A 13664-nucleotide genomic window follows, 5' to 3' on the forward strand; every position below is an offset into this window, starting at 1 on the left:
TTTAGATGTAAATAGAGCATATTGTTACATGATCAATCTGTAATCTCCATGCCTCGTAAGGCCTTTTTCACTGCAAATAACGTTCATCTGAAATTTGTTTTCATTTCCTTTCACTTATGTACTATAAGTCATCCAGTGTATTTTGTTTCAATACAAGGGAGAATCTGAATTGGTAAATCTTTGGCAATTCAATCTATCTTACATAGTATCTCTTTTATTAAATAGTTAGAAGAGGAGAAAAGATTTGCTTTATTCAATTAAATTAACCGGCTTCCATTTTTGATTGAATAATAAAATAGAAACTTTATTACATTTTGTATATCTTTTAAAATGTGAAAAATAAGGGGCAGAAAGTTTTAAAACCCAGTTTTACAGATGTACATGCTAACATAATATTCTACAATTCCATGCTGCATTTGTATAAAATATACAAAAGTTTTATATAATTTGCATACATAAAATAATTAAAGCATTCAGATTTCTGTGATCCAACAGTGCAATATGCACATACTTGGAAGAAAAATACTGATTTCCTGAGCAACGTAATTCAAAATAAGAATGATTCCCATCATAATGTACCGTTTAAATACAGACTTCCCAAAACTCCACCTTTACTCTGTAACACTTTGACTGGATCCTATTTCATGGTATTTCTAAAACCTAATTAATTGTATGCTTCATATTCCAAGTAGGTAATTTGAGTAAAACTAATGACTAAATAGTGGTTCATTTAAAGAACTCTTCAGGCCATTGAACAAGTAGGGTTCAGAAAAAGACAAGCTTTAAAACACAAGTTTTCGAAGACGTTAACATTACTGTCTTCTAATTCCTAATGACTCTATAACTGATCTTAATATATCTACTAAGGACACAAAGCCTATAATTTTCTATGAATAGGATTGCAAAAATAATTTAAATACCATCCATTGTTTGAAACAAGCTTAACCATTTGTACCCAAACTTTAAGAAAGAACTGCCCCTTTTAAAAATAAGCAGGTTTTTCTTAAACACTTGCAGCTCCAACATTTTAAGTGAACCAAATGCAGTGATTCACAGTTGTTACTTTTACATCCGTATGTACATACGTGTGTATGTATCTTCTAATGTAAAGTCTCAAAGTAAATTCAAATAAGGGTTTCAACACAAAAGCCACAATATCAAATGATAACTTTTCTTGTTTTATTAAGTTTTACAAAGCAATCTGCATTTACTACAAATTTTGTAGTACTACTTAGTACTTTTTAAAAGTTAAAATTATTTTATCTATTAAATGCTTAGGAAATTTTTTTTAAATGATAAGGATTAAAATCTAGAATTCTATATATATAACATATAGAATTCTCTATATATAACATATATATAGAATTATATGTAATTCAAACTATATTCAATCAAGTAAAAATATATATTTAATTTTAATTATATATAATTCAAACATAAGGACAAAGGAAACTGCCTGTGTCATAAGGATATGTTATACTTCCTTCAAGGAATAGGATACTCTGCAAGACAGAAAATGTTTTTAACCAACACAGAACACCTACTTTTTAAAATGTTAGTGATTTTGGAAATCAGACTTCTGTCAATTTCCAAGTATCACAAGCAGAAAGGAATCCTTGACTATCTGAAATTTCACCAATTTGATGTAAACAAAGTTCTTCAAAGGCCATCTAGCCCATTCTATCCTAAAATAATCTTTATTTTCTTCCCTAAAACTTGATTTTCAGCAGGCTTAATAAATACAATGTAAACTGACCAAGTTAACACTGAGCATAAATTAGAAAGATGACCAAGGCACATTAAAACAATTTTTAAAATCTCAAACTAATAGAGTCACTCAAAAAATCAATTTGCTACAGACTTCCATATTAACGCTTTCTGGTAATTATCTAAGGCCCTCTGATATATATATGGAAGGGCTTTAATGTTTGACTTTTGTCCTGTCTTTCTCAGACACATTGCTCCTGAAAGTACATTAAGCCTCATTAAGCATATATATACATATATATATATGTGTATATATATATATATATATATTTTGTTCACCTCACTTTGTATCCAGATTGAAATCTGAAATATAAAACAACTGGTCAAAAATTTTAAACATTAAAAGTTAGGAAATAATGCCCAGAAAATGAGGTGTTATAATGTATCTTAAGGTACATACTTTATTATACACACAACCGGCAAGCCAGACTCTACCAAATCTTGCTTCTAATGAATTATTTTGATAACATTTTAAAAACAGATACTTTTAAAAATTAAATCATGGAATCAATATGCAAATGCAATTTAGTCAGAGTCTGTCTGATCCACAGTAGATCTTAAAATGTGGCCCTATAAACCCCTTCTTTCTGACCAAACCATACACCTCTGGCCTCTGTTCCCCAGTGTGATGCTCTAATTCAGGGAAAAAGGATCTAAGTTGAACATTTTCTCTTTGAAAAACTCTAGAGGCAAAGGGATCAATAAAGCAATATGTCTGTTACTGCTCATGCTAACAGTCTCTTTATCCCTGCTTTTCTGCAACAGACCTCAGAGACAGACTGAAAATGTTTTCATCCCATTAACTTGTGCTTGATAGTGCAGGTGGAGGCTAATTTTATACGGCCTATGTTATGAATCCTATTGGACTATCTAAAACAACGCTTAATTCTAAAAATTATATAAGGCATTAAATATAATTAAGGCATGTTACTACATGTAATACAGCAACAACTTATTACAGTATGTAAGGAAATATTTCCTAAATAATGGTAATCTGTACACGTGTAACACTTTCATCAAAGAACAACAAAAGTGCTTTCAAATATCAGAGGCAAATAAAATTACTTAAAAAACAGAAGCAGTGGCAGTATTCTTTAAGAGAGAAAGATAACTTTTACAACCTGACATAATCCAGTGTTCTAATGACCAAATGGCAACTTCCCAACAGTAACACATTATTTTGGGGGTTTAATAATAATATATCTCACCCTCTATTACAGACATTATAGATAACTTTCCCATTTCTGTTCTACTTATGGTCTCATAGTATATGAACTAAATTTTTTTTAAAACTTCAAAACAGAATTTTAAGTGCTATCAAATAATTTTAGAATTAGACTTTCTTGCAACTGAACATCTTGATGGTTCACAGTATTAAAATCTCCATCAGTTGCAGACATCTGATGCTATCATTATTTGCTTAATAAATTTATTACTAATAACCTCAAAACAAAAATACTTTAAAAGTAAAATTTTAAGATAACCAGTCTTGACTAAGAAAAATGATGCATTTTTCAAGAACTTCCTGGACACATATTCAAATTCATTTCTGCTTTAAGCATTGATAAAACAGATACAGATTCACTGCTTTCAATATCAACAACTAGCAACTGTAGGGATTTTATACTCAACCCATTTGTAAGTGGCTCCAAATAACAAAAGGTGAAAAAGCATCTTCAGTCTCCCTAAATTCTGCCTTTGAAGTGGTGACTGACTGTAACTGATTCACCACATTCCAAATGCACATGTGATTTGTAACACTGTAACTGTGAACTGCCTGCTATGTTTTGTGTTGAGCAGCAGGTAATTGAGAATCTTGACTATATAGTTTATGATCATCTTGTGGACCAAAGGGTATTCCTTTAGTTGGAGCAATTCCATTTTCCATTTCTCTCTGTTGTGATGGGGGTGTGACTCCTGAATGCAAATGTGAAGAATCCACTGTTGAGTGGTGACTGACATCCACCTTAGCTAAAATTTCATAATACAGCAAATAAAACACTGGTGTTATTATGCCTACTATCAACATTATCACTACAGCTGTCCACCACCCTATTCCCCAGTCTGCTCCATAATAAGGGTCCTTCCGTTGAATGTTTTTGTTGTCAGGTTCAAAACGGACCTGTTGTGCTGTCAAAGCAGACACCACCTCATTCAGGTTCTCTCTTTTGGTGTCTGTACATTTTACTATTTGTTCGATGTCCCGGTCTACTTCTTTTAGAAAGCTACCAGCTGACTCAGTGGAAGAAAGAGAGTCATTAGCTGACAAAAGTTCCTGTTGTTCTGGAAGGTATTGAACAGTAGAAGGACGTGAAGCCTGTCTTCCTTTTGGAGGATAAAGTGTTTCAGTCAATGAACTAAACTTTTTTACTGGAATTTTGATAGACCTAAGGGCAAAAAAGTCTTGGTCACTGATGAGATTGTTAACCCTCTTGATATCTGCTACCTGTAAGAAAAAAAAAAAAGCAACATTCAACTAAATTCTGAATCAAAATAAAAGTAGGAACAAGTCATTCATCCCAGTTACTTTTAGAGGGGAAAAAATGAGCTTAATATAGAAGTATTGAGTTATCACATCCAGAAAGATTTTATCTGTGGGTAACAGTTCTACACCACACTTGATCTACCAGTCTTAAGAAATCACCAATTATATTCCACCATCACCCCATATATTGTTAACACTAATTCTAGTTATTTAAATAGATTCTAGGATCTTCTGATATTTCTCTTTGTACCTCATGTACAAATATCACACTCTGCTGCTTATAAACAGTTTGTGAAGGAAGGATTACAGACTTAAGTTCTTTCTTATGTGGCAGTTAAGAGTATAGGCAAATGTCAACTTAACCCAATAAAAGTACCATGTTTTATCAAAACTAAGATGCCATCCACTCTTAGGATGTCCCATTATTTTATGTATCATTAAGGTAAAAAAACTCCACCAAATACTGAAGATGCCACCATTCTAATTTTAAATATGTTAAAACATTTTATTTTTAAAAATACACGTTGGAATTAATAAAGTGATAATATATCTCCTTCACTTGCTTTCTGAAGCCATTTCCCCCCAAACTTCTTGCTGTAAATGCATTATTCAGCTCCTCCCAAGATCAGTCATTTCTATAGGCTTTCCTTGTATACTTTATATAGTCCTCAACCTGTCTATATATCCTATCCAACTGCCAACAATGGCAAGAGTAAGGGAGTATTTCTCAGGCTACCAGTTACTATGCCAGATTCTCCAACTACCTTTAAATTATTAGTCCATCAAAGCTGTAAACTAAGCCCTTATCATTTATCACCTGATTGATGTCAGAAAGGTTAAAGTGAATCTAGGATAAAACTTAGATTTCTGACATGGCCAACAATGGATAGTCATGTCCCTCATAAGATAAGGAACACTGGAGAGGGATAAGAGAGAATGAACACAGATTTCACATGTGCTGACTTTGAGGTGCCTGAAATATGAAAGTGGAGGATGTCCAAAAGGCAGTGAAGAGATGAATGTCTAAAATTCAGAATGATCCAGCTAAAGAGAAAGATTTGTGGATTACCAGCAGAAACGATAACTTAAGTCACAGGAGTAGATAGATTCGCCAGAAAAAGGTAACACAGGAAAGATCCCTGAGGAATGCCAACATTTGAGGTGCGTGCTGAGTGAGAGAAAGCCACAAAGGAGCCTGAGAAACAGGAGCCAGGAGAGCGCCATGTCATAGTGGGGAAAAGCACAGGCCACCAGGATTTGAAGCCTGACCTGGACACTTTCTAGCTGTATGATTTGGGGCAGGGTGTTTAACCTCTCTGCAAATCAGTTTCATGTATGTAAAATGGCCCTAATACTACTACCTACCACATACGGTTACTGTGAAGATTAATGCATTAAAATGTCCAAAGAACATCTGTAGTGAAACACATATATTATGCAAGTGTTAGCTTATATTAAACTTTAATAGTAGGAAAATCAGAAACCTGCAGAATCCAGGTTGTCAAAGAGGGTTTTTAAGAGGCAGCAGTGACCTGGATTAATTGCATATTACTGATCCAGTGTGATGCAGAATGAGAAAAAGTGAATTCCTTTGACGTATATGTGTGGAAGGAAAAGAGAGAGGAGATGACAGTGTAATGTTAAAGGGTGTTTTGTCATTTTACTATCTTAGGAATCTTTTTAAGACAAATGAGGAGTCACTGACAACCTGAAAGCCTGACCCTATTCTCTTTAAATGCTCTTTTGTTTGGTATTGTACATTCCAACTAATAACTACTCAGCAATCTTTCTGAACCATGCTTCCAAGATTTAGCCTCTATCTCTCTAAATATCGCTATAATGTTTTCTCTGTTATGCAAACTTCCTTGGTTACATTTAGGATTCCAACCCTGAACTTTTTGTTCCTCATCACTGTTTTATAACAGGCATATTTTAATAATTCCTAAGGTTGACTATTTATAAGCAGAATATGGCACTAACTTCCATAATTTTTAAATGATAAATCCTTTTTGTAAGATTAATCCTTTTTTTTTTTCCCTATTAGTTACGCTCTGTCAAACAGAGCACTGTTTAACCCCCTAACTCCGCTTTATCAGCTTTCCCATTACTATGGCCAATGCCATTTCTCTGTTAAGCTAACTGCCTTTCATCACTCTACATTTAATTAAGGAAACAGCAGACATATCCTGTGATTGCCCCTAATACATTTTCTATCAGCTTCTTCTCTATCCTTGCTATAAATATTTTAGCCCACGCAGTTACATTCATTGGATATTCTAATAACCACTTTCTTGGATTCCCTCTAACTCACTAGCAGGTTCTCCCTGCCCCACCCCTACCCCCATTTGCAGCACTCTTTAAAACCTTAAAATGATCTTCTCTTACTATATATCAAACTTTTCCTTAGTTATCTTACAGCACTTCATCCTAGTGTGTGTCACTCATTTCTGACACACCTAATAAACTTCCTCTGTTGTCTACTTTATTTCCTCCTTGCTATCTTTTCTACTTCACTGTCATATGTCTGAAATACTTTGTCCTTTTCAAAACCTCACTGATTAAAAATATGACCTATTTTTAAATCATTCAGATGGCATTTCAGATTTCTCTTTTTCTAAGAAAACTTTCTAGGCTCTAGAAAACTACTGTTTCTCTAATAAAACTACTAGACCATACTCTTCTCTTGGATCTCCATGTTGATATTTTTAGCCTTGCCCCAATCTTAAAAGTCTTGATTACTTTCCATTAACAACCTTCTAAGGTTTATTTCTCCGTGGTCTTATTTCTCTACAGAATACATATTAACAATTTTATCTGCATTAAAGAATGAAATCAGATCATTTTCTGATTTAACAATAAATAATGTTCCCATGCATGAACAAATCACAAAAAAACCCCAAACCCAGCTTTTCTTACCCCATCAAGAAATGCATTTCAATAAAATATTTTATTAAATGTTTAAATTAAAATGTATAATATTTGTTTTGATCAATCATAACTGCAGTATTCATTAAAAAAATAAAACACATAAAATAAAAAAAATAAAAATAAAAAACACATAGAACCTCATGGTCATAGGAAACTTTATAAAATTAAATTTAAATATACATATAAATTTATCAATATATGTGTGTTTCTACTGCAGGGAACTGTGACAGGTAATCCATAAAAGGTTTTCAAGCATAAATATATTTTATACTATGAAAGATTTTGAGGGGGAGAATGAAAATACTAATCAAGAAGAAAAAGGAATATATAAAATTTCATGCTACCAAAAAGAGAGCTCATATATATTTTAAATGAATGATTTTAGGTAGCAAATCCTGGTGGTATTTAGAATTCCATGCATACATTTGAAGAATATTGTAATAGTCTTTTTTTTAAATATCAATGTTGACAATATTCTGGAAATTAAATTATTTGAAACAATTTTAAGTCATGATGTATTTAAGATGTTCACTTCAAAATGTGCGAAGTGTTACATAGTACATACATTTCAAAATTCTTTTGGGAGCATAAGAATAAAAACTTTGATAACAAAGGATTTAAACGTGTTTACATGAAAACAGATTCCATGTTATGGATGCAAGATGGACATGACACAGACATAAAATGAATTTAAACAGAGTTTAATACCTAGTAAAATAAAAAATATACCTCTCCTCTATAAATCCCTCTTAAGAGAATCTATTTCACAGAAACAAAGGTATTAGTAGTGACGACATTCACTGCCCAATGCAAAACATGGAGAAAATCCTGACTACCCATGAATAAGAGAACAATTTAATAATTGTGGTATGTCCATACTATGGAACATCTTAAGCTATATACCATAGTGAGTTAGACCTGTATGGCTATCAGGGATGTCCATGATATACTAAGAAATGAAAAAGAGGCAACTTTCACAGTAGCATGGATAATATAAACCAATTTTAAAAACATCACCACATACATATACATCTCCCCCCAGAGAAGGTATGGAAAGAGATACACCAGTGTGTGTTACCTTAGGAAGTTGGGACAGGAAAAATATTTTCCTCATATATTTCTACATTCTCTTACAACTTGAATAAGGAGAAAAATAAATACATTTCAGTGTTTTCAATCTGAAAACAATCATTTAGAAATAAACAGAATTCAAGTGTTCACTTAAAAGTTAAGAAGTTAACATCCACCAACAGGATAAGAGATTTCTGTAGAAAGAGGAAAAAAGCAGGGGCGGCGGGGGGGTGGCGGGAGGGGTGTGTGTGTGTGTAGGAACAAAGATGAAAGGCCATAGACTTTACTTCAACTTGTACTATGAACAAGTCATGTATTTGGGGCTGCATTATGCAAAATCAGATTAAAACTTACCGTACAACAGTATTGAAGGGCTATTGCATTTAAAGTGTCTCCTTCCTGTATATCTTTTGTTAACACTATAATGTCATCAAGTCTATCTTTTGACGTACTTCTTCGGATTTTTTCTTTTCCTCGGGATCGAAGCTCATACACTTCAGCATCTTCCTCCAACATATCACTGTCTGTACAATTTCCAAATCCATGTACTTGAGCACTTGAATGAATTCCTGGAAGAGGAAAACTACGATTCTGATGCCTCCCAGCCATGTCCAAATCTGGTGGGGAAAGAAGGCAGAGAAAACTTTGGGATGTAGCTGACCCATTTGACTAATTTACATGAATCTTATATTCAAGACACTATATTTTGTTTTTTAAAGAATGGTTTGAGTTATTTAAAAACATAGGTTCAAGTTTTGTAGCTGTTGAAGAACAATGAGCATATCTGGCAATGGAGACAATGGGATGGGAGGAAGAGGTAATCCATTATTTTAGACTGTATGTCACAAAACAGTGATGCTTACATTTTAATAAGGGCAAACTGCTGTATTTTTTTAGGTCAAAAAATTAAGTTTCCCCATTCTGAGTATGTGAAGGAAATATAAGAAATAACTTTAAGATCACACATCTTAAAAATGTGTGATCATATATATAATTTATAGGTCTGATGGAATCAAAGTATATATATAGTTTTTACATATATACACACAATGCTTTTATAAACCCCAAACTTTCTGAGTTGTCCTGAGTTTTAAGTTCCATGAGACTGAACTATCTTTTGGTCTCCCTTCCCACTTCCCTGGATCAGGCTAATTTCAGTATTTATATTTAGTACAATATGTGCCATGTACACAGGTCATGATTTTGCTCTCAACCAGGGATTTCTTCCCTGGCAGCTTTTCATCAAACTTTAAAGTCAATTTAAGGTCCATAGAGACTGTGAACAGATTTTAAGGCACTATATTCACTTACACTTCAGAAAAGACATTTTAAGACTGAGATGAGAGCTGACTTAAGTATACTCACTCACAAATCACCTTCATCAAGCTGACCTATTCTCATTAAAAAAGATTAAGTGGGAGAAATTCTCCAATGGGAGGGGCATTTGGTGCTATGTGTTCTGAATGGATGGCTCTGACACAGGGGTGCCACTATGTACGGCAATGCTGTCTGTGTCATCAACCACCCCTGTGAACCCAACTGCTTTCTCGAGTCATCCATGCGGAGGGCTAGGGGCACATCATCATCTTTATCTACCCTGCATTGCGTCCTGCGCAGTGAGGAGCTCATGTATGACTACAAGTTCACCACTGATGATGCCAGCAACAAGATGCCCAGTACCTAGTACTGCTGAAGCTGTGGCTACCTGCCACAACCCCTGTTGCCAGCTTGGCCCTAGCCTGGGGATCTCCTCATCCCTCCCAGAGCATCTCACCCCACCATCATGTTCAGGCTGGATGTGGGCATGCAGGTGGCAAGGGCTCTGCCTCCCCACCTCCAGGCCACCCAGCAATTACCCCTTCCTGCCCTGGGGCCCCAGAATATAGACCCTGCACAAAGGTTTCTAAATCCCTTCTTACCTCTGTTAGGAGAGTGGGATCCCAGGTGGCAACCAGACCCTCCCCCACCAAAGTCTTAAGAACATAAACCAATTCCACACTCACGGTTTTAGCTTCATATTAATTATTCACATAGGGAAGGATAGATTATTTTCAATAATTGTGAAAGAGAGTAGAGAAGTAGTAAAAGGAATTGGGAAGGTAAAATACTTAGGGCTTAACGATGTGGCTCAGATAGGAAGAAATTAGGTAAAGGTCACACCAAGATTTCTGATTTATGTCCCTGAGTAAACACTGGTGCCGTTTGCTAAGATTTAGAACACTGGAAGAGCATGGGGTGAGGGTGGGGGACTTTGATTATAAATTGCTTTAACCAAAAAGAATGTCAAATAGTCAAGTGAACTATGTAGTCAAATTCAGAAAGGTGTGAGTGACATAATGTCATGACTCGTCTGCACATAGGTGGCAACTGCAGCTGTACAGATGAGATTACCTAGAGAGAGCGCAGAATAAGAAAAGTGGGCCCAATGCGGACCCTTGGAGAACTGCTACATTTAGTATCTAGATGAAGGAAGGTCAGCCTGCAAAAATGGAAAAGAAGTAATCAGAGGAGGAGGAAATCATGAAAATGCTGTGCAATAAAAGCCAAGACTAAATGATTTCCCAAAGGCAGTTGCGAATACTATGGACAAGCACCAGGTGGAAAAGAAAAAAAAATCAGAAAAGACCAACTCCAAAAATCTGAATTTGTAATATACACAATAGATCATCTACTATGTTGGGACATACTTAGAAAATTTGGGAAACTATTTCATATCATTGAATCCAACCCCAGAAAACCAGTTTCTGACCCGGCTCTATGGCAACACGGTAATGCTTTAAAAATTCACAAGTTTCTACTCAATAAGTGACTAATAGCTACATATTAAGTTGATAATTTCACCTGTTCCCCCGAGCTACATTATACTACCATAAACTGGAACTCCTAACTCAGCAGCCACCAAACTGAAGAAAGCTACCCACATTTTACATCTCAAAAGCAGTTTTAAAATCACATCTGTTCCTTCAAGGAATTCTAACAAGTGACAACTCTAACAAGGTTAAAGATGAAACTTGCTTTAATACAATAAATTAAGGATGCTTTATTTTTATTTTGTTCTCAAAGAAGTTGAAAGAGTATCTCACCTTCACCTAAAACACATAATAGTTTTATTTCCATTTTTTTTAACAGTCTTTCAATACTGTCTTTAGGAAATATCTGTGAATACTGTGGATTCCTAGGCAAAATTTTATACATATGCACACTTTTCTGGGGATAATATTCATTGTTTTCATATTCTCAAAAAGTTTTACAAGTTACAAACCACTTAATATACAGCAATTTACACTTGGCTATACTAAGTTATGCTGCCAACTTTAGATGAAAAAGTCTGATAATTTGTTCTTAGAATCCCAAAGTGGCTTAGTACCGCTGAAATTCACTGAGCAAGGCACAAAAGCCATTTTAGATACCATTATAAATGTCTCTCCATATATGTGCTACACAGGCGGCGCCAGTGGTAAAGAACTTGTCTGCCAAAGCCGACGACCTAAGAGATGCAGGTTCGATCCACTGGTCAGGAAGATTTCCGGGAAGAGCAACCCACTCTGGTATTCTTGTCTGGAGAATCCCAGACACAGAGGAGCCTGGCAGGCTACAGTCCATAGGGTCGCAGAGCGTTGGACACGACTGAACCGACTTAGCAGCAGCGACTCTATGGTACACTGAGAAACAGTATCTCTGTCTCACGATCTCTTCACTCCACTTGTACTGAAGTAACGCAGGCAGTAGAATACCACAAACTGGATAGTTTGTTTCTGAATAATCAAGAGTTGGTTGTGTCCCTAATTGATATGAAAAGCTAGACTCTGGCCCTGGCATATAATTATCTGAGCCACCTATATAGAAGATTACAAAGTACACAGTAGTGAAGTCACCTGGCTCAATTCGCTCCACCTGTTACAATTCTCTTAAGGCAGGACAGAAAACACAAGTGCCTCCTTCAGAAACTGAAACAAGCCTGCATGCTACGGAGATTGCAAGAACTGGCAAAAAAGCACCCCAATGGACCCCATGCTAAAGCACTCATCAGCTCACTCGGTAACTGAAAATTATTTCCCCAAATGCCTGCGTGCTCTATAAACGCTGTTGGGTGTTTTCGCTTTGACGTTCCTTAAGCAAGTAGCAATAAAACGGCCACAGGTCTCAAGCTACTTCAGCACTGGGACAGTATCAGAGAGACTGTTTTCTCAGGGCCAATCGAGTTTCTAAAAACTTAACTTGCCCCCTCCTCCTTTCCACACGTCTAGTTTTTTTTCTCTGTTACACCTAGCGATGATTAAACCTCAGATCCCTATGTTGTCATCGCACTTGGGACGAAGCGTACCAGATGCTGTCAATGAATATCCAACACAAACACGAGGTTGTGGGAGAAAGGTAGCGTGTCTAGTCGGGAAACGCTCTGCTCCGGGATTCGGGCAGGGAGGAGCCTTTCCTCTGAGCCTCAGTTTCCCCGAGAGTGTATCAGGGGGCTTTGGTGGAGCTGGTCTCGACGGTTTCCGCTACCTCGGAGTCTCTTCCAAGCGGGGCCGGGGTCCGAGCCCCCGACACCCGGCCCGCCACATCTGCGGCCGCTGGGTCCGCGCCGCCTCCAGCGAAAGGGCAGTCGGGGCCCCAACGCCGCCGGCCGGACTCGGCCACCCCCACCCCCGCACCCACCTCTGGCCGCCATCTTTACCTGCCCCGTTAGCAGGGGGGACTCAACGAGGAGACGGCCACCAGGTCCGCCGCCGCCGCCGCCGCCGTCCCGGGCCAGTTCATGGCCGAGCCTCAGTCTCTGACTGCCCCTGTCCTCCTCCACCCTCGTCGCCGCTGCCGCCGCCACCAACGTCTCCGCCTTTCGTGCCGTGCGCCGCCGCCACGTCCGCAAACCTGCCGTGCGTCATCGCGTCAAGTGGGCGGAGGTGGGAAGGGACCGGGAGGAGGCGGAGGGCGGGGGCGCGAGGGCGAGCCCAAGCCCAAGAACCCGGGACTCTCTCACCACAGGCCGACGGGGACGCGCAGGCGCAGGGATTCCGCCATAGCCCGGGAGTCGGCTGCGGGTTCCAGCCCCGCCCCTAACGCCAGCCCCACCCCTGACTCCTCCTCTTCTGCCCCGCCCCTTCATTTTTCCCCAGTACATAAAAGGTTCGGGGCCAAGTCCGCAGGCTAATCGAGCTATTTGGGCGGACCTCGGGTAGCCTTCTGTTTCTTTCGCACAGCGTTGGCAAAGAGCGGCTGGAAAACACTGAGGGGGACGATACTGAGGGTTTGTGAGGGTTTGTCCGGGGCTGCTGTGCGTTTCCTCTTTGCCTCTGAAGGCTTGTGTGATGTGAGGAAGGACGCCCCGAAGCATAGTATTGACATCCATGTTTTAAATTATTCCATGCTTCTTGCTCTTCGTACTGAATCCTCTCGACTCCTGCAGAGAAGACAA

General features: G+C 37.6%; 1 protein-coding gene across 1 annotated transcript; it reads right to left on the reverse strand.

Moving 5' to 3' along the window:
* Window positions 1–276: 276 nt before the first annotated feature.
* LYSMD3 (LysM domain containing 3) lies at window positions 277–13092 on the reverse strand. Its single transcript, XM_042250747.1, has 3 exons — window positions 12908–13092; window positions 8606–8868; window positions 277–4213 (listed from the first exon to the last, which is right to left on the reverse strand). The coding sequence occupies exons 1-3, from the start codon at window positions 12918–12920 to the stop codon at window positions 3548–3550; spliced, it is 942 nt and encodes a 313-aa protein (XP_042106681.1). The 5' UTR covers window positions 12921–13092; the 3' UTR covers window positions 277–3547.
* Between the last annotated feature and the right edge of the window lie 572 nt (window positions 13093–13664).

Source organism: Ovis aries, chromosome 5 (genome assembly GCF_016772045.2).
Source record: "Ovis aries strain OAR_USU_Benz2616 breed Rambouillet chromosome 5, ARS-UI_Ramb_v3.0, whole genome shotgun sequence".
Lineage (NCBI taxonomy): Eukaryota > Metazoa > Chordata > Mammalia > Artiodactyla > Bovidae > Ovis > Ovis aries.

What these genes read in the sequence shown, in the direction of transcription:
- LYSMD3 (XM_042250747.1), bottom strand. An exon ending in CCCTTCAATACTGTTGTACG is followed by an intron (nt 4,214 to 8,605) that starts GTAAGTTTTAAT and finishes TTTTTCTTACAG; the next exon opens with GTAGCAGATATCAAGAGGGT.